At 41.0% G+C, this 21920-nt stretch overlaps 2 protein-coding genes across 2 annotated transcripts in view; one reads left to right on the top strand and one right to left on the bottom strand.

The window, feature by feature from the left end:
• tweek (transmembrane protein KIAA1109 homolog tweek) overlaps positions 1-8553 on the bottom strand; it is an 81337-nt gene extending 72784 nt beyond the window's left edge. Inside the window, exons 1-4 of the mRNA XM_069500347.1 lie at positions 8389-8553; positions 6821-7044; positions 6016-6159; positions 52-5172 (exon numbers count right to left, since the gene is read on the bottom strand). Coding sequence (XP_069356448.1) covers positions 52-5172; positions 6016-6159; positions 6821-7044; positions 8389-8390 — 5491 coding nt within the window. The 5' untranslated portion in view covers positions 8391-8553. The remainder of the gene's footprint in view (positions 1-51; positions 5173-6015; positions 6160-6820; positions 7045-8388) is intronic.
• A 1279-nt stretch (positions 8554-9832) lies between these two features.
• LOC117996926 (cilia- and flagella-associated protein 43) overlaps positions 9833-21920 on the top strand; it is a 31186-nt gene continuing 19098 nt past the window's right edge. The window contains exons 1-14 of the mRNA XM_034985105.2: positions 9833-9909; positions 10984-11147; positions 11879-11977; positions 13231-13393; positions 13730-13940; positions 14516-14644; positions 15907-16094; positions 16612-16714; positions 17339-17590; positions 17996-18131; positions 19226-19389; positions 20374-20527; positions 20761-20985; positions 21214-21425. Coding sequence (XP_034840996.1) covers positions 9845-9909; positions 10984-11147; positions 11879-11977; positions 13231-13393; positions 13730-13940; positions 14516-14644; positions 15907-16094; positions 16612-16714; positions 17339-17590; positions 17996-18131; positions 19226-19389; positions 20374-20527; positions 20761-20985; positions 21214-21425 — 2265 coding nt within the window. The 5' untranslated portion in view covers positions 9833-9844. The remainder of the gene's footprint in view (positions 9910-10983; positions 11148-11878; positions 11978-13230; positions 13394-13729; positions 13941-14515; positions 14645-15906; positions 16095-16611; positions 16715-17338; positions 17591-17995; positions 18132-19225; positions 19390-20373; positions 20528-20760; positions 20986-21213; positions 21426-21920) is intronic.

Here is a 21920-nt window from a genome sequence, read left to right as displayed (position 1 = left end):
AGCTACATAATAATCGGGTTAAAACTCGGTGTAGTTAAATTTATTACTTACCGATATTAAGGGTAATCGTGGTATCTTCACACTGTTGCTGCGACGTCTCAATGTATACAGGCTCCCCTTTCTCGGGCCCTCTTTTCCGACCAGACGCCTGTGTCGATATCAGTGCGCGCGGGCCCTTCATAATACCAAATGACTTCTTGCTACCTAAAGCTCGCAAAGTCGGTCGGTAATACAGCTGTACCGATTCCAGAGTCTTTCTAGAACTTGCGTATTTCGCTACAATGTTTTCTACCGACACGCCGAATAGGGACACACAAGTCAAGTCCTGGATATTGTCAAGAGCAGAAAAGGATATCATGTCTTCGACGACAGATGATTGAATGAAAATTATATTAACTTTGGGAACAGTTACAGTCGCTTGTAATTGATCACAGATCGTCTCTTCGTAGACGTTTGAATGTGGTATTGTTGCGAGCTTGCATTTATCATCTTTCTCCATAATAATACTCGTTTCATTCCGCGCTTGCATTTGTGGCAGCCAATTGAGTACGTATTGCTTCTGTTTCAGGATATTGGAAGACTCGACAGAAGAAATGCAGAGTAGACGTAAATGGTTTATCACAGTTATTGGATGAATATTGGCTAAAACTGGGGTTAGAGACTCCACAAACTTTTGAATGCTCTCTAGCACTAAGGGGGTCAGCATGACATCGATTTCACCACGCAATTTGACAAAGAGACCATTTTTACTGTCACTAGTAGTCGTTACTGAGGATGCAGTACTTTTGTCCGTTGTGTTCTCTTGGTTGTCTTGCACATTCTGTTGCAAGTCCCACCATGCTTGCGGATAAGGATGCGCTTTTATTTGAGAGTTAAAATGCGGCGTCAAATTGGAGAATGGTCCATGTTGGTTTTGACTTTGGCCATCTTTTCTAGCTATCAATTTCAACGTGTGCACTTTGCCCACAGGTTCGAAATTCGGCAGGTACTTTTGCCCTACGTACACCAAAGAACCATCTTCAGCCCTTCTAAATAATGGCAGAGTGAACACATCACTGCCACTGGGCAAGGAGCAGGTCGCCCAGTTACAGCATTTGTACTGCGGTAAATTATTCATGTAACTGGACATAAGTAATGGCGAATCGACTATTGGCTTGTTGGTTTGCATGTGAAGATTCACGAGCGTCATGTCTTCTTGAGAAGAAATCGCAGAGATAAATGAATTCGATGAGACAGAGCCACTTTCTGAATCTGGTTGGACTCCTGCGCTTAAGTTGCTGATCGTATCAGGTGGCTTATCGAGTTCCGATCTTGCTGCGACATTCAACCACTTCTCATTGGTAGCATCGGCTATCGCATATGCGGCTTTGTCTTTTTTACTGTGTCGACTGCCGAAGGAATGTTTTAAGCTTGACGACCGACTAGGAAACATATCTTCGTCGGCGGAGAAGAATGCCTCAGAATGATTTTCGCTTGTTATCGACATTGTTCGTCGTACTTCTTGTAACACGGCGTCCTCGTGCGGATGCTGAGAGTTGAGAGAGTAGTGAGACTCTGACACCGCGACACTCCTTGGAGGCATTCTGGGGACTACAAATTGATCGTTCTCAGGCGGAATCTGCTTTTTAGCTGTGCCATCCTTGATCCCGCAACTGAGAGTCAATTTCGAATCAGAAACGCTGCTTTCCATTTGGGGTACATTCAGTATTGTTTTATTCAGTTTAGAGTCACTGTCTATTTTAGAACTTCCGAGAGGAACAGACGAATCTACTAAACGCGCATACGGAACGTCGCTTTTGGTGCTCGATACTAAAACGTTGTTGCTCCCTTTGCCAACACTCGTGTATGAAAATCTACGAGTTAGACTTCTCCTTTCGGCGCTCTGTGGCGACTTGCTGAGATTTTGTGGCAATGGCGAGGGGATCAGGGTAGAGACATTCATGGGCTGAAGACAAACGTTCAAGCTGTTGTAGGGCGGAGTGTGAAACACGAGCTGCCCTTGATGCAACAAACTTTGTCCATAACCATACTCTCCAGGAGTGGTTTCTATAACATTGAATATGGCAATGTTAAGCCCTTCGTGCAGATCTGATGGACTCGGCTTCAAAAAGTTTGCACCATTTCTGTTGGAACCGAAAAACGCGCAACCACCAGTGCACCCGCATTGAGTTCCCTTGCCTTCACTCGCCCATAGGAACCACAATCTTTTAAATTTTTCATCATGCAACTTCATAAATTTCTGTTGCACCAGGTGCATGTTTTTTGGACTCTGTGGCAATGATGACGCTGCTTCTATCAGCAGAGGGCCTAAAGACATTGAGCCCACACCAACCCAGTTGTCGTTATCTGGCACCTTGTTCTGACTGCCGTTACTACCACTGGAATGATGATGAGTATTTGCTTGCATGTTGGTTTGAGTAAAGAGAGCGAGTTTGATGTTTGGCAATAAACCAGTAATGCCAGTTCCGAAGCCCGCTCCGTGGAGATTACAAAACGATAATCTGATCGGAGATAGCCACGACTGCAGAGTTGTATTAGTGTCGGCAATATACAGGTCGATGAGATCGATCGCCACTCGGATCATACGGTATTTAATTTCATTGGATGTCGGGCAGCGATATTTGAGTGTGAGATCAGTTTCAGGGCAAAGAACGTTGTTCAAGCCGTGATGGCACTGCCTTGCTGTCTTTGGAGCGGTCAGTTCATTTTCATTATCACAGATGAGCAGTAAAAATGTTTCGAGTGATGAAATTATCTGATACAACTGTGGTAGAGTTAGCCGCCCGGTCAACTGGCCTAACTGAAGTTCCATCATCCAAGCATACTCGACTGTGTCTTCTTCCACAGATCTGTTTGTATCGCTGAAGAAACCATTTCCTCTCAATTGGAATGACGAAAGCATTAAATGCCCGTTTTGTAGTGCGCTTGAATTATTGCTGCCGTTCGATCCCGATCGCGATGGACTATTGGATGATACTAGAATCGATGGGCTCAGGAGGAGCTGTAATTTCGTCTCCCGAAAGCTCTTGTCCATTTCAAAACCGAATCTCTCAATCAATATAACTGGGCAAGGCGGTTCGTTTTCACTGCAATTTTTCACGAGATGAGCCTGTATGTCATGAATTATTATTGACACTGTCACATCTAAAGGGCGGACGCGTCGCGGATCGAAAGGGCCTTTACTCGAATCGCTGTTTTCGTCTATTGAAATTTCAGTGTGTTGGTTGATGCTACTCCGATCGTTTAGCTTTGTGGGATTCTCACCAGACCAGAAATATGTCTCCATGCTTGGAGCTTTCTGCATATCGGTGAATATCTGATCTTCACCAAAGATGTTTTCCAACAAGTTCAAAAAGCTTGTGATTATAGTTCCGTACGCGAGCAGTATTGAGGGCCCCACTTCGAGTTCCACGCTTACTTTGTCCGGAGCGAGAGTCGTACGATCAAAATTGTTCCCGTCAATGGCCCAATTGATTTGAGGCTGTTTCCTCATTCGCGGTATCCTAATGGGTGATAATAGGATTTCTTCCTTTTCTGGGGTTGTGATGTCCGCTTGCGGCTCTGGGCCCAAAGGCGGGATGGGATGGTAGTCGTACCGGACGCTCAAAGCTACAATAGGGACAGACCAGCAGTCTACCCAACCTTGCGTCTTCACACATTTTCTACGCCATTTCGAGGCCTTCAATCGACATGGAATAAGTTTCATATTTTTGTCGATAGATAATAAAAGTAGCCTCGAAGTATTCACTTCGGGTAAATATAGACTCATATCTACCGCTTCGCCTTGTACCCAAATCTTTAGAGGTATAACATCAGGCAAGAAATCCACAAATGGCAAATCAAAGGACACGTCCAGCAAATCCCCGCAAAAAGCGACGTGGTTGTTTTCTTGATTGGTTGAGCTGCAATCAACCCAATTGTATTGATTGCTCAGTGTTACTACTTCACATTCCTTTAGAAGTAGCGATATTTTCCATGTGTATGGAACAAAATGTAGTATATCTGGCCGTGCTTTGCTCGACCAATCGTTAGTGAGATCTTGGAAAAAGTCTATATGTGTGTATACAAAATGTGCAGTGGCCTTACATCCAGTCAAAGACAGTTGCCAACATTGATGGTGATTCCACACAAGGGGATAGTGGCATTTGACCGTGTACTCCAGGGTTTCACTTTCAGCCAAGCTTCTGTATTGAAGACTAGTAGTTGCTTCTAAATGGAGTAGCTGTCCAGTGATTTTCGTTGTATATCCATCTTGCAAGACGATCCAGGGTAACGTTACCTCTAGATATGACCCAGCTCCGATGTTTATGTGAACTGCATTAGTTTCTTTGTTTTTAGTAAATAAGATATCTATCGTCGCTTCATTTAAAGTTGATAATCGAATATCAAAAGATTGCATCTGCCTCCTATCCCCCGGTTTAGGCTGGGGGGTCACCACTAAGCTTTTGTAGTCTGGGGGAAAAAAGAATCTAAACAAGTGATCTCTCTGTCTATCGGCCCACGGTCCGTAGCTAAAATCTGTTCCTTTCCCGCATTTAATATCTAGACCCCATATAGGTGGTGCTGATTCAACTATATCCCCATTAGCTAGTTGTAGTAAAACAGGTTGTTCGGGAACCAAACCTGGTTCATCCATGTAGAAATAGACTTCGATATAATTTGAGCTCATAACGACGAAACCTTCTCCCATATACCGCGGTGGCTCATCAACCATTGCTGTATAGTTTGGACTCGGTGCTAACATGACTTTGCAGTTTTCTGCTTTGGCTTTTACGAAGTGCATGAGATGGTCTAAGCTGGACGCTGGAGGTTTTGTGCTGTACATTAGGTGAGCTTCTTCCACGCTTACTGAAAACGTTGTAGGGACTAATCGGTTACCGAATACAACTCGGCCAGTGCATACATCGATTTTTATGACGGGTATGAGATCTCGCCAGGTCCGTGCCATCGCAGCTTCGGACCTGACTGTGTCTTGCGCCCGTCTTCGTTTCTCGTTCGCATCGTTCATGGCCTTATCGCGGTCGGTTGAGTCGTCGTCGTCGTGTTGTTGTTTGATGACAGGGTCTAGCCCAAATGTTTTCTCGAGCTCCGCGTACAGATCACAGCGGTTATAAAAGTGCAGTTCGAACCCATTTAGCATTATCGAGAGACGGGTGTCTGAATGAGATAAGTCTGAAACAAGCAGATGGTCTATAAAACTTCAGTCTGTTACTGAGTACCTTAGAGCAATTACGCACTCTCGATAGTTGCCCGCAACTCAGTCGACGGCGACCGTTAGAACCTGTAATTTATATGGAAGTTCTTGTGTCTGACACGGCAACTTCGGTCGCCGTCGACTGAGTTGCCGGACGACAAGTCGGCCGTGCGTAATGGGTCTTAGTACTTTATCCTCTACGAAAAGTCCGTAAATATGGCAAAACCAAATTTTTCTTTTTTAATATTACAATAAAACTTAAAGCTAGCCTTATCTAATTACTATATAAATTATGACCGCGTGGAATGGTGCCAAGAATACTGGCTGCATTTCCGCGCTGGACAGCCAGGCTGATCTGTTGCGCTAAAAATGAGCCAGCCCTTCTGTCACCAGATGAGGCTATTAATCGCGGTGAAATGTCTCGTAAAAAAACCAGATGTATTATAGTAAAGTATGATGATGAGTCTACATTATGCCTATACCTAAGACCCACTTGCATAGAAACAGTTAAACTGATTTGGTTTGTAATGCTGTCACTTTTTGGCAAGACCATAATCCAATTACCAAAAAGTGACAGCATAAAAAAATTTAGCTAAATCACCAGTGTCCTTGTGCAAGTGGACCTATCTTTTAGATAATTGAAAATCAGCTTTATTTTTTCACATAAGGTTGAAATTAGAAACAAAACATGGAAATCTTCTCTGGCATCTAACATGCTACTCTATTCTACAACAAACCCTGTACAACACACAATAATATTTAGATACATTTGTTTTTGTCGTTTTGGCTCTTAAGCACTGCGGTTATGGTCATTCACTCACCTTCTGAGACATCTTTGGGAACATAAGAACGCCACCACCGGAATATGAGGTAGCCATCTTGAATGCGTAGAGTGTAGTCGTAGTTTATGTAGACTATATCACAGAACATTATCTTACCGGACAGAGCATTCAGTGTAAATGAACCTGCAAACAATTTTCTTATTAGTCTTTGACACAACACAGTAAATACTTGTGGAGGGGAGTGAAGCAGAAGTGTGAAATCTTTTTGATAATGATCTAAACTCAGCTTTATTTACTTTGACATAATATGGTTCAAATTCATATAATAAAAAACAAAACACAAAGGAAAGGTTATTTTGAGAAACAAACATATAATAATATATATCCATTTTTATTTTTTAGACACACACACATTTAGCCAAAAGAATTGTCAGCCAAACAGGCTAACAGAACAATATAGGTTGCAGTAACAAATGGGCTTATGCATACAATCCAATAAAGTTCATTAAGATTTGGTTAAGTACTTCCAGTGGTATTTTAACTCCAGCACATACAAAGTAATTACTACTAATTTAATAATGAAGATTTTAGCTTATGTGTTAAGTCAAGGTATAACCTATCTCCATTCCAGTCAAATCCGTCCATTAGTAGTTGCGTGAAAGAGTAACACACACACACACACACACACACACACACACGCACACACACACACACACACACACACACACACATACACATACACTTTCGCCTTTATAATATTAGTGTGATAATAATCTACTCAATAATAAAATTATTGTAAAAGCTGTTTGTATCTTTATTACAAAAAAATTTTGTAGTATCATACCTATTTTAAAATTTTCATCTTGGAAGTAAAACCTGTTGATGAGCCTGGTGAGTATGTACCCCAGGACTCGGCTGTTGTAGTATGTGATGTACACCACCCACAGCATGGCGGAGACCAGGGACACCAGGAGCAGCGCGAAGTTGCGGTCCATGGTGATCTCCGCAAAGTCTATGGATGAGGAGTTCCATCTCTCTGCCACCGGATCCAGGGATCCGGTGTCGTTCCTACAACAAGTCATTTTTAAAGTTTTTACAAAACTCAACTGCGGTTGGAAACACAAGCTGTGGTAGCCTAGTGGTTAGGACGTCCGCCTTCCAATCGGAGATCGAGGGTTCAATCCCGGGCACGCACCTCTAACTTTTCGGAGTTATGTGTTTTTAAGAATAAAAATATCATTTGTTTTAACCTTTGAAGCCTCCCACCAAACCAGACCAGAAATTTAGAAATTGTAAAATTCCAAATCCCTGCCAGGAATCGAACCCGGGACCTCCCACTAATAAGACCACAGCGCTTACCACTGCACCAGGGAGGTCATCAGAAAGGATTCTAACGATACCCCATACATCAAAATCTGATCAGGCATTTAGAAGTTATGGTGGAATACAGAAACTCACATACATACATGGACCATGAAAACATTACACTTCTATTTTCGGGCAGTTGTATAAAATAGACTTATTTTAGCATCTAAATAAATAGTTAAATAATTTAAATCAGTGAAGTGTTATAAGAACACGCAATAGAAACTTAAAAAGTATTTAAAAAAAAAAAACAGGTGTCACACTTGCACACTCTTATGGGCATATCAACACCACATTCATTCATTTGTTTGTTAAGCCGGCTCTACACTCGCACGTGAAGTCGCGCCGCGATCCACGCGTGAACTGTGTCATTCCACACTCGCAAATCTTCACAGTCTTGTTTGTGACTATGGACGAACCCTTTGTCGTGTACCAAAAAACCGACACTGATCGGGGAAAGGCGCGAAGCGCGAACACGAAGGCGTGACCAACATCAGCTACACTCGTGATTCGCAGTTGTCGCGGGCTTTGGCGGCCGTTCGCGCCGCGAGTGTAGAGCCTACTTTACACTTAGTGCATATTTGGGCATCATCCCAAACATCTGTTAAAAACTTAGATTTAAAAATATTGCCAGTGTTTAAGCAGTATGTTTATTATTCAAAACCAAATTGAATGCAGTTAGAGCAGTTTTAAGACAAAACAACAAAAAGAAAACCCAGCTATGTATAAGTTGGGTTTTCAAGACCTAACTTCTTTTTATACCTTGCAGCTTTAGTGATTAAATTGAAGAATAGGTACGGGCTATACTTTATGATAACAAGCAATTATTACATGACCTATAGGTACCTACACTCTACAGTGTACTTATTTGTTTTTATACCTAACTGGGTGGGGGAGGTCACAAGGCAAGAGCTGCGTTGAATTAGTGTGGAATAATAACCAGATCCTGCTTAAACACCGGGGATGTGCTAGGACGACGAATAATACACTCCTTTATGTGTCATCCTTGATATATAAACACAAAAAAACGCAATAACACTGCCTTACATTTTGAGGGCTTCAATCACTGGCACAGTTCACATTTTTATCGAATATACACATAGATCGTAACTAAATCGGACCCTGCTAACATTTCCTATGATATAAATGAATAATTTATAACAATAATCAATTTATTTTCGATAAGTACTCCACTTCCATTGCTTCGTTTTTGACATTTGACTTTGAGATTGAGATTATTTTGTGTTTTGACAATGACAGCTGACTAGAACGTTCCGTTACATGACCATGTTAGATTTGGAAATAAAGTAATATGTTAAACAATTTACTAAATTTCTGTTTGAGAAATAAATTCAGCAAGAATACCACTACCGTATAAGATACTATTTCAAATCATTGTTAAGAATCATTTGTGACGCTTGTAGTGTTCACTATGCCTATACATTTTACATACAACCTAAAACTATGATAAAACCATAACCTAGATCTGCGTAAAATTTAACGAATCAATTCTATTATAAAGTTTATTATCACTATCACTTTAGAACCCAACAAAAAACTGGCCAACTGCGAGTCAGGCTCGCGCACCGAGGGTTCCGTCCTAACTCGTATTTTTTCGACATTTTGCACGATAACTCAAAAACTAGGATGCATAAAAATAAATAAAAATCTGTTTTAGAATGCACAAGTAAAGCTCTTTCATGTGATACTTGATATAGGTATCTAGTTATCTTACTTCATTATTCATAATATCTGTCCCGGCCTTACTCACGTGTTTACAATGGGCTGTACGGGCAGCGGCACGCGCAGCTCGCAGTCACAACCGCGACGCGTGCGCGAACTGACTCCCTTGATAAAGGTCCCCGGATGGGTTCGGAACTAGTCGGGCTAACGTCGACTAAACACTTGAGTAAAGCCGGGATATTATGTATAATGGAAATCACTCACGATAGTTTAAACGTTATCTTACTTCGAAAATTGAAAATACTACTTACCTAATTATTAGTTCATGACCACAATTTAAGTTTTTTTGTGAGATGTAACCCTAAATTCACTGTGTTCAGATTTTTCTCCTTATGTCTGTTATAAGACCTACCTACCTGCCAAATTTCATGATTCTAAGTCAACGGGAAGTACCTACCCTGTGGGTTTCTTGACAGACAGACAGACAACAAAGTTATCCTATACGTGTTCCTTTTGAGGTACGGAACCCTAAAAAGGGTAAAAATATATCCTATGGAGTGTGCACGGAGTACCTTCATACCATTCATACACGGGAAATTCACAGAAGCACTGTGTCGGGTGATGCTGGTCGCCTCTGGTAGCTATTTTGTTGCTATGCAACGTATTCTTGTCAAATTATTGTTTACTATCAATACCTACTATCAAAGAATTAATATAAAATTAAAAATATCTTTATCATTTAGTTAAGTACCTAGTTACTTATTAATTATTGTTATATTAAATAAGTAAAAGAAAGCCGTACGGCTATCTATACTTCGTAATGGTTGACAGCACTGAAAATGTAGGTGATTTAGAAGAGGAGGACGCGTATGACCCTAAAGTAAGGTGGGTACCTACATGGCTGAGGTATGGGATGGGTATGGGCAAATCAATAAGTACCTACCATCTCCATACCATCTTCAAACGTCGGTGATCGAACGTCTGAAATCGTAGATAGAGTAATAAAGGTAGATACAGGAACGTTTGCTTTCTCATTCACACTAAAAAGAGAGCACAGATAAAGCTACTAATGTGATAAACAAAGACGCAGCTAACCTATTTTTTGTCCCTTATCGTGTAACTGGCTTTTTTCAAGAATACATACAACTTAAGTACATACAAGGCATGCAACTTTAGTTGCGAAACAAACTGAGAATTCGTGGCGTAATAATTGTATTTCTCGTGAGTTATTTACTTGTTTTCTCATAAAAAACGTTTAATACAAATATTGTTGATCGGTTTATACAGATATTGACTACTAAACAATGGTAATAATTGTCGTGTTATTCATCGTTACGTCGTGCTATCGCTATCTCATACGCGGTTACACAGTAGGTAGGTACTTAAATCTAGCGATTATTCTATCTACGTCTGAAATCAAGGGATTTGTCCATGATTTCGGACTGATCCAAAATGATCGTGCGGCGTGCCTGAAAGAACCAACGCAAATGGAATGTGTTCCTTACTTGAGAAGCTAGCTGCTAGTCCTTCTCGTAGCACAGTAGCTAGAACAGTCTCCGACCGACATGTCGGAGGAAAAAGGCAGGAACACATTTTAAAAAAAAGTCCTTCGCGTTTACTGCATCGAAACCACAGATCGAAACAAACGGTCAACAGAATATAATATAAATAGTCCGCGTCAGGTAGAGATGGCAAATGGGGTATGAGGTGGAGGGAAGCCCGCACGTCACCCGCGCTCGGGTCAGCGCGGGGGCTGTGCGGGTGAGCGGGGCATTCCTTCCCCGATTGCCATTTCAACCTGTCGCGCACTTTCAATGCCTGCAATCGTACTTTAAGAAAACCGGCCAAGTGCGAATCGGACTCGCACGAAGGGTTGCGTACCTATAAAAACGAGCAAGAACCCTAAAAATGGCTGCCCATTACCAGGGTTGCATAGATTAAACAACAATTTTTTTTCAGATGGGCAATTCCACAAAGGCTCGATTTTATAAGTTTCGTAGGTAGAGACGTGTTGGCGATCGCTCACGATATTTACATCATATTCCTTCACCTGAAAGCCAAGACTGAGTTGGTCTATGTCGCTAATGGTGAAACTACTGGGGATGGCGTCGATGTTATTGCAGGTACTTCGGCAGTTAACAGTTTTTACTTAAGTATAATTTCTTTAATCGAAATACCTAATCAAAATTAATTAAGAATTTGAAAAAAAAATATATATTTACTGAGGCCGACACCCCAAACGATAGTGTACAGTACTACTTCAATCAATCAATCAGCCTTTTTGCGTCCACTGCTGGACATAGGCGTTCCCAAGAGCACGCCACCACACACAATCCTCCGCCTTCCTCATCCACCCACTTCCCGCTATCTTCTTAAGGTCGTCAGTCCAACGGGTCAGTACTACTTAGTACCACAAATTTTATAAGTTAAGCCGATGTCTTACAGTTTTGATTGGTGTGAAAATATCTCAGCCAATCATAGCACACGTTCGCTCGCTATTGATGGTTGTTGCGCCGTACCTACTTTGTATCGTCTTTCGGTTGACGATATTTACTGAACTGAATTTGTTTTTTCAATCTAACTAATTTTTGAAATGAAAAAATAGATATTATCTAAGATAGATTTGACAATTTGATTTTTTTTAAAAAGAATATTAGCCATATTAAATGACTAATATTCGCCTTTCCTCTCCAATTAAGCGTCAGGCTTGTGCTAGGAGTAGGTACGACAATAGTGCAACGGGCGGGGTTTGAACCGTCGACCTTTCGGTTTTCAGTCCACTCCTATACCGGTTGAGCTATTGAGGCTCTAAATTAAGTTGTTTTAATTAAGTTTTAATAATTATCTATTTTAGGACATAAATCTACTATTTTCGCGTTCGCGGAAAAGAGAAAGAATCCTAGAATTTTCATTGTCAATTATCCGTCATTCACCATCATGGCGGAATTGAAAGGTAAGTTCTTCTTACATAAATTAAAATTATATAATCCCAGTTTCAATAGAATTCAAGACGTAGAACCTAGCGTTGTGCACGTAGAGTGTAGACACACACGCGTAGCACACGTGCCACAACCGCTCTACACACGCGCCACACACGCACAGCATACGCTACACATGCGCCGCTTGCGCTCACATGGACCATAATCGATTCATACACATGCGACACAACCGCTCTACGCACGCGCCTCAACTGTTCTACACACGCGCCACAACTGCTCCACGCACGCGTTACACGGGCGCCACGACTGCTTCACACACACACACGTGCTTCACACTTGTCATACCCACTCCACACATGCATATGAAACAGAGACAAACTTGCAGCTCCTGCCTTCCGCCTCAGGAAAGTCCAAAAGTCATTTGTGGGTATTGGTATTACCTTTTATAATAAAACCCCGCAAACTATTTTGGACTTACCTTTGCACAAGTTTAAAAAATCTATTAAAAATATGCTCCTGAAAAAAGCATATTACACAATTGAAGATTATCTAAATGATAAAAGAGCGTGGATTTGACCTGCAGCTCGTTCCAGCAACGCACAACACTGCAAATACTATTTTATACATGGCATAATCTTGTACCTATATCAAATATTTGAAAAGAGCAACCGCCGAGTTTCTTGCTGGTTCTTCTCGGCAGGAACGGCATTCCGAACCAGTGGTAGATGCATCCGACTATTCGTAAACACTTGTAAAAGTTTATACGAATAAATAAAAAAAGATTTTCATTTCATTTCATTTCATTTTCATTTCATTCATTTTCATATCATGCGCCACAACCGCTCCACACACGCGTGAGACACGCACAACTGCAACCGCTCCACACTGAGCTACACACGCCCCGCGGCCCCACACATGCACCATTTCCGCTGCCGCACCGCCTTGTGGTCGGGTGTTCTGACTACCAAGTTATAAGCCGGAGGAGGTCGGAGGTACGATCCCGGCACGCACCTCTAACTTTTCGGAGTAATGTGCGTTTTTAAGTATGGTAATTAAAATACCACTTGCTTTAACGGTGAAGGAATCGTGAGGAAACCTGCATGCCTGAGAGTTCCATAATGTTCTCAAAGGTGTGTGAAGTCTGCTAATCCGCACTTGGCCAGCGTGGTAGACTATGGACAAAACCCTTCTCGCTCTGAGAGGAGACCCGTCCTCTGTAGTGAGCCGGCGATGGGTTGATCATGATGATGATGATTCCTTTAATCAGATTTAGATGTGAACCGCTACAAAGGGCTGTGTATGATGGAATCGGACCTAATCGCCGGGTTCAGCGGCTTCCCTAACTACCTGATATCCGTGTGGAGCTGGCGCACCAATCAGCGCCTCCTATCCATACCCACGAGTGTGGTGCGACGAGATCAAATCTACATGTAAGATTATTATTTTTTAAATTCCATTACAAAGATAACTTAGCTTTACACCGAACACTAAGATACTGAAAACGGTCCACAAAGACAGAGAACTCATGTCCACTATAAATAAATAAATAAATAATCCAAGCATAGTTCTCTCCATCGCCTGCTGAGAGACTCTGAGCTTTCTTATAAGGCCCATAGATGATGATGTCTCGGATCAATATGGCATCATTGGCAACACGCACAGCACCACTACCTACATCATTGTATTGCAAATTCAGTATAAGTATATCTAAGTATCAAATAATACCCAATTCAATAAATGATTTGAGTTGTGAGTTATTTTTTTAGGGCAAGTCGTAGCCACATGCTAATATGCCAATGCTGGGGCGAAGGCCTGATTGTGTGGGAGGTGGCGCAGTGCTTCAAGCGTTGCCTGACGATGAAGCGTAGCAAGGAGGAGGCGCCCGACGGGGAAATCTCGGACTCCAAGCTCGTGGCCGTGTGCTGGAGCAACGAGGGGCAGCTGTATGCTATCGATGAAAAGTCTAATCTATACAGTGTTCGTGAGATATATTTTATTAGATGTATCTGTTTGGTAAGCTGTGATAGCCTAGTGGTTAGGACGTCCGCCTTCTTATCGGAGGTCGGGGATTTGATCCCGGGCACATCCGGGGACATCGTGAGGAAACTTGCATGCCTGTGAGTTCTCCATAATGTTCTCAAAGGTATGTGAAATCTACCAATCTGCACATGGCCAGCGTGGTAGACTATGGCCAAAACCCTTCTCACTCTGAGAGAGAGACCCGTGCTCTGTAGTGAGACGGCGATCATGATGATGATGCAGTATGTGGTTATTCAAGGGACGGATTGACAACAAATTCCTGAGAAGGAAGGAAAGATGAGAAGGATCATTATGGAGGTTTTCTCACGATGTTTTCCTTCACCGTTAAATCAAGTTATATTTAATTGTTTAAAACGCACATAGGTAACTCCGAAAAGTTAGAGGTGCGTGTCCGGGATCGAACCTCCGACCTCCGATTAGAAGGCTGACGGCGGCCTAACCGCTAGGCTATCACAGCTTTTTTTTACCACATACTTCTCAATAATCCTATATTGTTACTTGTTAACTTTCAGTTGGTGTCAGATGGGATAGGTATGGTGACCAATTTGGAGTGGTCGGGAAATTTAAAGGGATTTCGTAAGCCTTGCATGTGTTCCTTTCATAACGGGTTTCTCATCTACGGGCCAGATAAGCGTATTCGGGTGAGCATTTTTATCATAAACTAGACTATGCCCGCGGAAGTTTCGGTTTTTCGAAAATCCTGTGAGTGCTCTAATTTTCCGGGACAAAAGTCTATGACCATCCTCAGGATGTAAGCAATCTCTGTACCAAACATCAAAAATTCAGGTTAAGTGGAATACGGAAGTCTGGCAACAGACATCTAAATCTATATATATAAAAGGAAAAGGTGACTGACTGACTGACTGACTGAATGACTGACTGACTGATCTATCAACGCACAGCTCAAACTACTGGACGGATCGGGCTGAAATTTGGCATGCAGATAGCTATTATGACGTAGGCATCCGCTAGGAAAGGATTTTTGAAAATTCAACTCCTAAGGGGGTGAAATAGGGTTTTGAAATTGTGTAGTCCACGCGGTCGAAGTCGCGAGCATAAGCTAGTATTATGTAAAAGGAAAAGGGGACTGACTGGCTGACTAATTAATCAACGCACAGCTCAAACTACTAGACGGATCAGTCTGAAATTTTACATGCAAATAGCTATTATGACGTAGGCATCCGCTAAAAAAGGATTTTTGAAAACTTATCCCCTCTAACGAAGTCGCGGGAATAAGCTTGTCTAGATAAGTATTAGTTTCTAGACGTTTCTACAAAAATACTTCAAGTTTGATTGTATGGAGCGAGTGACGTAGCGACCACCGCGCCCGCGCCGCGCGCTGGTAAGCTGTTCTTTTGCACACCATTAATGTTTTTTAGGGTTCCGTACCTCAAAAGGAAAAACGGAACCCTTATAGGATCACTTTGTTGTCTGTCTGTCTGTCTGTCAAGAAACCTACAGGGTACTTCCCGTTGACCTAGAATCATGAAATTTGGCAGGTAGGTAGGTCTTATAGCAGACAATCGGGGAAAAATCTGAAAACCGTGAATTTGTGGTTACATCACACAAAAAAAATTAAATTGTGGTCATAAACTAATAATTAGTATTTTCAATTTTCAAACTAAGATAATTAATATCAAGTGGGGTATCATATGAAAGAGCTTGACCTGTGCATTTTAAAACAGATATTTTTTTCAATTGTATGCATCATAGTTTTGAATTATCGTGCAAAATGTCGAGAAAATACTACCTGTAGTACGGAAGCCTGGGTGCGCGAGCCTGACTCGCACTTGGCCGGTTTTTTTTTTGTGTTTGATGCACAATAAATAAATAATCATCCCACTTATAATGTAGGTATTTCATGCTATCAAAAGCTTATTAAGTAGGTCTTATATTTCTCCAGAGCCTGAAGAAGGCTGAGAACAAGTGGGTAGTGGCGTGGCAGAACACGGCAGAGGACTATGTGGTGCGGCTGATCAGCAACCCGTCGTCGGACGTGGCGGTCGTGTACACGGAGCGGGGCTTCGTGTACAGGCTGGCTGGTGACAGTGAGGACACTGTTGATGTGCAGTTGTTCACTTTCAAACAGAGGTCAGTGGGGTTTCACGGTGCTTGGCACCAGAAAAAGTAGCGTTAGAAGACTCCTTTTAAGTGGACTAATGATCTCAAACAATCCGCTATCCGTAGCTACGCGACGTAGCATTAAAATTTGTTTTGCTACGGATACACGGCTACGAGCGGCTACGGCGTAGCACTGTTTGAAATTTGAATGGATTCGATTTTACAGATTTTAAAAGATTTACTTGATTACAATTTAATACTAAATGTTTCCGATCTTTTGTCTGTATGTTTATGTGTTTTGTACTGTGTACTGTGTTTTTTTTTTTTAAAGAATATTGGCCATGTTACATGACTAATTTTCCCATTTCCTCTCCAACTAAGCGTCAGGCTTGCTAGGAGTAGGTACGACAATAGTGCAACGGGCGGGGTTTGAACCGTCGACCTTTCGGTTTTCAGTCCACTCCTTTACCGGTTGAGCTATTGAGGCTCTTGAGGTTGTGCTATGGTCCCAAATAAAAGAACATTTATTTATTTATTTAACTTCCAGAAATATAAAGAAGATTCAATTAATCGCACCGGACCACAAATACCTCGCTGCGATCAGCGATACTGGTACCGTGTGCATTTACGAAGTAGAGTCCTCAACATTGGTAAGTATAAGTCCCGCCAATTGCTATTGCGCTGGAACCATGTCTCATTAACATCGAAATGACGTCATTTTGACGTCATTTGACGTATATTTAAGTAAAAATATGCCATTAGCTCGAAACTTCTAGTGCTGACGTCACTAAAATGGCTGCCACACGCATTAGCAATTTGCGGGACTTATAGGTGCATTTTTGTAAAAGAAAGTTGAAACTATCATTTGTTCATGAACACATTTTAATTTTTTTTTGCGATGTAACCACAAATTCACGGTTTTGTGATTTATTCCTTTACTTGTGCTAAAAGACCTATATATACCTGTCAAAGATGATTCTAGGTCAAGGAAGTACCCTTTACAGACATAACAAATTGATCCTAAGGGTTACTTTTTCCTTTTGAGGTATGAAACCCTAACAATTGGTGTACTTTATACAAAGAATAAAAATAAATATCGAAGAAGCAAATCACAATTGTTGTACAGCTACTAATAGTGACTTTTAGTATTTCGTGCGATAGAGATAACGCTCTACGAAGTCGAAATAACCCGACTGTCTCTTTCTAAATGACGATGTTCATCACTTTCGGCCACGTACTGTACCACCATTTCACAATATCGCTCAACCAATCAGGTCCTTCATAAATACGTGAACGGAGAGGACCTCTCATTCGAAGCTAGTCCTGTCGACCCGCTGCTCATCATCTTCGGCGAAGTGGGCAGGAACTACGGCATGGGTCTATTCACATTCAAGCCAATCGAGGGCTTGAAGAAGATCAGCCGCATGTGTCTGACCAATCAGATCGTCTCTAAGGTTGTGTTCTCACCAACGGGGAGAGAGGTGGTCGCTGCTGCAATGTCTGCTGGGCATATTTTTATCTTTCAAGTGAGTACATGAAAATATAGCTAGCTTTTATACCTACCCTATGTACTTTGTCATCCTTATGAATTTACTTACTCACTTACATATTGGTCTTACTTTTTGTACGTCAATCACATCTCAAACGGTTTTGATCCAATTTTTGTGAAAGTGTTACCAGTCACCAGTTACAGTTAACCCAAATGTTTTAAATTAAGTAGGTATTTAAACAGTTTTAAACAAAAATGTTTTTCTTTTACTTTACTCTGTTTTCCAACCCTGATCCTGACACATCATCAAATTGCTTGAAACGCACAACACTTCGAAAAGATTCGATAGTTTCTAAACCCCCAAATAACTCTCAATCAATAGGCTAAGTATCACTGCAAATTGCCGCTTTTTAGCAGGCATTATTCTGATTTTTTCCTACAGATAACAGAAGATTACAAGTTGAATTTGATAAGATACACGGAGCTGGGACGCGGGCTGGCGGATTGCTTCCTCATGCGAGTGGGCGACGCCATGCGCGTCTTCAGTCTCGTGCTGTTCTCCGACAAGTACACCATCGGTACGTGGAGCGAGCTCCAGACCAGGGTTGTTGCTGATGCCCATATTTTGACATCGGATACGGATTATTAGACGTTCACATCCGCGTTTGCGGATGCAGGATGGAAATGTCAGAATCATTTGCTTATCATCGCATTTGATCCAGGCATTAGTTAAGTTCGGATGTTGATGACTGCCATCATTCACGAATTTGGAATGTTTTTAGGGTTCCGTACCTCAACGAAAAACGGAACCCTTATAGGATCACTTTGTTGTATGTCTGTCTGTTTGTCGGTCTGTCAAGAAATCTACAGGGCACTTCCCGTTGACCTAGAATCATGAAATTTGGCAGGTAGATAGGTCTTATAGCAGACATTAGGGGAAAAATCTGAAAACCATGAATTTGTGGTTAGATCGCACAAAAAAAATTAAATTGTGGTCATGAACTAATAATTAATTATTTTCAATTTTCGAAGTAAGAATAACTGTATCATGTGGGGTATCATATGAAAGGGCACCTGTGCATTCTAAAACAGATTTTTATTTATTTTTATGCATCATAGTTTTTGAATTATCGTGCAAAATGTCGAAAAAATACGTCTGTAGTACGGAATACGGTGCGCGAGCCTGACTCGCACTTGGCCGGTTTTTTTTGAAAACATGTTTATTGATTGGTTGGTCACTCGAAATGGTTAACGCCCACTGAGATTTTGTCACTGTCATTTGCATGGGATTACGTAACAGAGAGAACCCTATACTAACTTCTCTACGTGGATAAAGTATAGTAGGGTTATCATATCCTCTGCAATACAATCCGGTATTTGACAATTACTAGTCAAATCAGTAACTTTGTATCAAACGTCAAAACGCGCGCTTAGTATGCGAAATTCTATGAAATGCCGGTATGCGACGTCACAATCATTTGACGTGCTTTTTTTAGTTTAATCGATAATTTAAATAGTTGTCACATATAAAACTAACAAAGGATGTGGAATTTACGTATTTTGGAAGACACTATATTTAATAATCACTGAGAAATAATTTATTTTTGACATAGTCAAATACCGTATTGTTTGAAGTCTACACAGTCCTCATTTTGGTAGAGTTGGTTCACAGGGGAACGCATAATATGCATCAACGCGGAGACAGGCAAAGACAACAAGTTCGCCGGCAAGATGGCGGGCCCTTACGCCAAACTTCTCCCGCTGAGCACGAGAGACACGGCGGCCGCGGTGCCGCACATCTCCTCGCAGCTGCACGTGCTCAAACTCTCCGGCGATGTGAGTTGTGCTTCACCACAGAATTATAAAATTGCAAAGTGCATTGTGCTGGTCTGGCACTACAAAAAGCCAACAAACAAGAGAAGAAGGAGAAGGAGAAGAAGAAGAAGAAGAAGAAGAAGGAGGGGGAGGAGGAGAATAAGAAGAAGAAGAAGAATTATAATTCATCATCATTATAATATCACCGCTTTTCACAGTTATTGCATTTCACAAGGGCGAGTGACATCACAGCTGAAAATCAGCGTCCTGCATCTTATGTGTGTTAACGCATATGATGCAGGACATTATGCTGAGCTGTACGCCCATTTGGGGTGGTGTCACAGATGAAAATGTTACATTTGTACTTTGTTTTTATCTGTGTACTAACTACAAATAAATGCATTTTCTTTCTTTCTTTCGACTCGTGCTTGTGTTTTAGTCGTATCGGTATTAGTAAGGTACAGTAAATGTGTGCGTTTGCGAGCGCTTGCTCGCGACTGATTGGTCCGACATGCACGCACACTTACGCAATGCCCATGTATACTACGTAACCACAAGTTAAGTTCACTCGCCTTCGTGAATTGCAAGGACTGTAACGAAAACTGTGATAGACTAGTCTATTGGTCAAGACACTGGAGTTTGGACTTCCAGTCGGTAGGTCGGGGGTCCGATCCCGGACATGCTAACTTTTCAAAATATTCATACCTAACCCTTTCTAGTCACATTTTTTGACAAGTTGACATGAGTTGAATAATTGTAACAATCGTTTAAATAGTGGCGAAAGATTAGTATGGATTCATCGTCAAGATTACCGGGGCCCCCAGTATGAGGGGGCCTCGGATATACTTCAGTATATTTCAAAATGATTTTGAACGTAGATAATAATATGAAACATAATAATAATAATTTTATTTTAATATAAGCGAAATAACCCTGGAAACATAACGCTTGAATTTGAATATCTACATGTTATGCATTTAAATAGGTACGCATTGTATTTTTCAGAAGGGTGTAACGGTATCGGTAAAAATGGACCCACCGGTGGAGACAGGGCATCATCTGAAGAAATTCGCTGTTTCATTCAACTCTGCCGCTCTCATTACATATGGCGCTGACGGCACTGTCATATTACGAACTCCGGATTGCCCTGATGAATATGGTAAAGATGCACAGAAAATCATAATCTCTGATTTTCGACAAACAAAAAAATCTTGCTTAAAGTTATGTTGAAGTTTGATTGATTTTTTTTGAATATGTTTACTTAACTATTATTATTCATTATTAAGTTTGGTTTATTATTAAAAACATTTAGCCTTTTTTCGCCGTCTATGAGTTTTATTACCAACAGGTTGTACAATTTATTTGTAATGAATATACACTTTCATTTTATAGAACTACAGCTGATTGTCTCACATCGGTACGAATTAGGTGTCAAACAAGCGGTTGTTGATACGGGAACCAATTTCATCGTACATCTCGGTGAAAATAAGACCATGGCAGTTCACTACCTGCTTAGAGATCATGAGTATGAAACCCAAGAGCTTCGCCATACTTCACCAGACTTGAGCATGTTTGATGAAGAAACTAATACCATTAACCTGTTCTACGAAAATGCCAGTAAGGATTTACATGACTGTCAAAAAAAGAAGTTTACTTATCTAATATTTTCAGAATCTATGTTTGTATGTATGTATGTGAGTTTCTTTATTCCACCATAACTTCCTGAACAGATTTATATGTATGACAATTGACATAATCCTTGCACTATCCTAAGTGACAGTAGATATAAATTTGAAAAAAAGCAATAATTCAGAACAGTTGTGTTTTAATTTTTCATATTTTTAGAAAACTATTTAGACCTTCAAGAGGATAAAAAAGTAAAGGAAGAAGCAATGGACTTCAAGAAGCAACGTGAGGATGTGGTACAGACATTCGAATCAATTCGGTCGCGGATGGTGACTCTTCTGGAGGAGAATATTGCTGAGAGACCTTTGCACCAGCTGTCTCTGTCGGAGTTTAACCTGCATCTGGAGCATAAGAAGGAACGAATTAAACAGGTGGATAAACTCTAGACAATCGTTAATTATTCCAATTTTCTAGAATTTTAGCGTTTAAACTATCGTGAGTGATTTCCATTATATATAATATCTCGCACCCGGCTTTACTCACGTGTTTAGTTGACGTTAGCCCGACTAGTTTAGAACCCATCCGGGGTCCTTTTGCCGCGTCGCGGTTGCTAGAATTCGATAGAACTTTTGAATTAAATTAGTACTTAAGTATACCGAAGTTTCTTTCTTCTTGCGTTGCTCCCTTAATTTTGAGGATCGTGGCTCCCCTTAGATGCAATAAGTATAGATACCTACTTAAGTAAAGATTCATTAAATTCTTTACTTACACACGGAGTTAGTAAGATTACAGATGTAAAGCCAGTCAAGAAAATAAATTTGGAGAAGGATATCTTTACTGTACTCACGGTTATCTTAGTAAAATTGGATTCCAATGTTTTAGGGGTCCATGTTGCTATTCTAGGATATATATTCATAAAAATATTC

This window comes from Maniola hyperantus, chromosome 1, assembly GCF_902806685.2.
Source record: "Maniola hyperantus chromosome 1, iAphHyp1.2, whole genome shotgun sequence".
Lineage (NCBI taxonomy): Eukaryota > Metazoa > Arthropoda > Insecta > Lepidoptera > Nymphalidae > Maniola > Maniola hyperantus.
The sequence above is the reverse complement of the archived record's forward strand: the minus strand, read 5'-3'. Positions and strand labels throughout refer to the sequence as shown.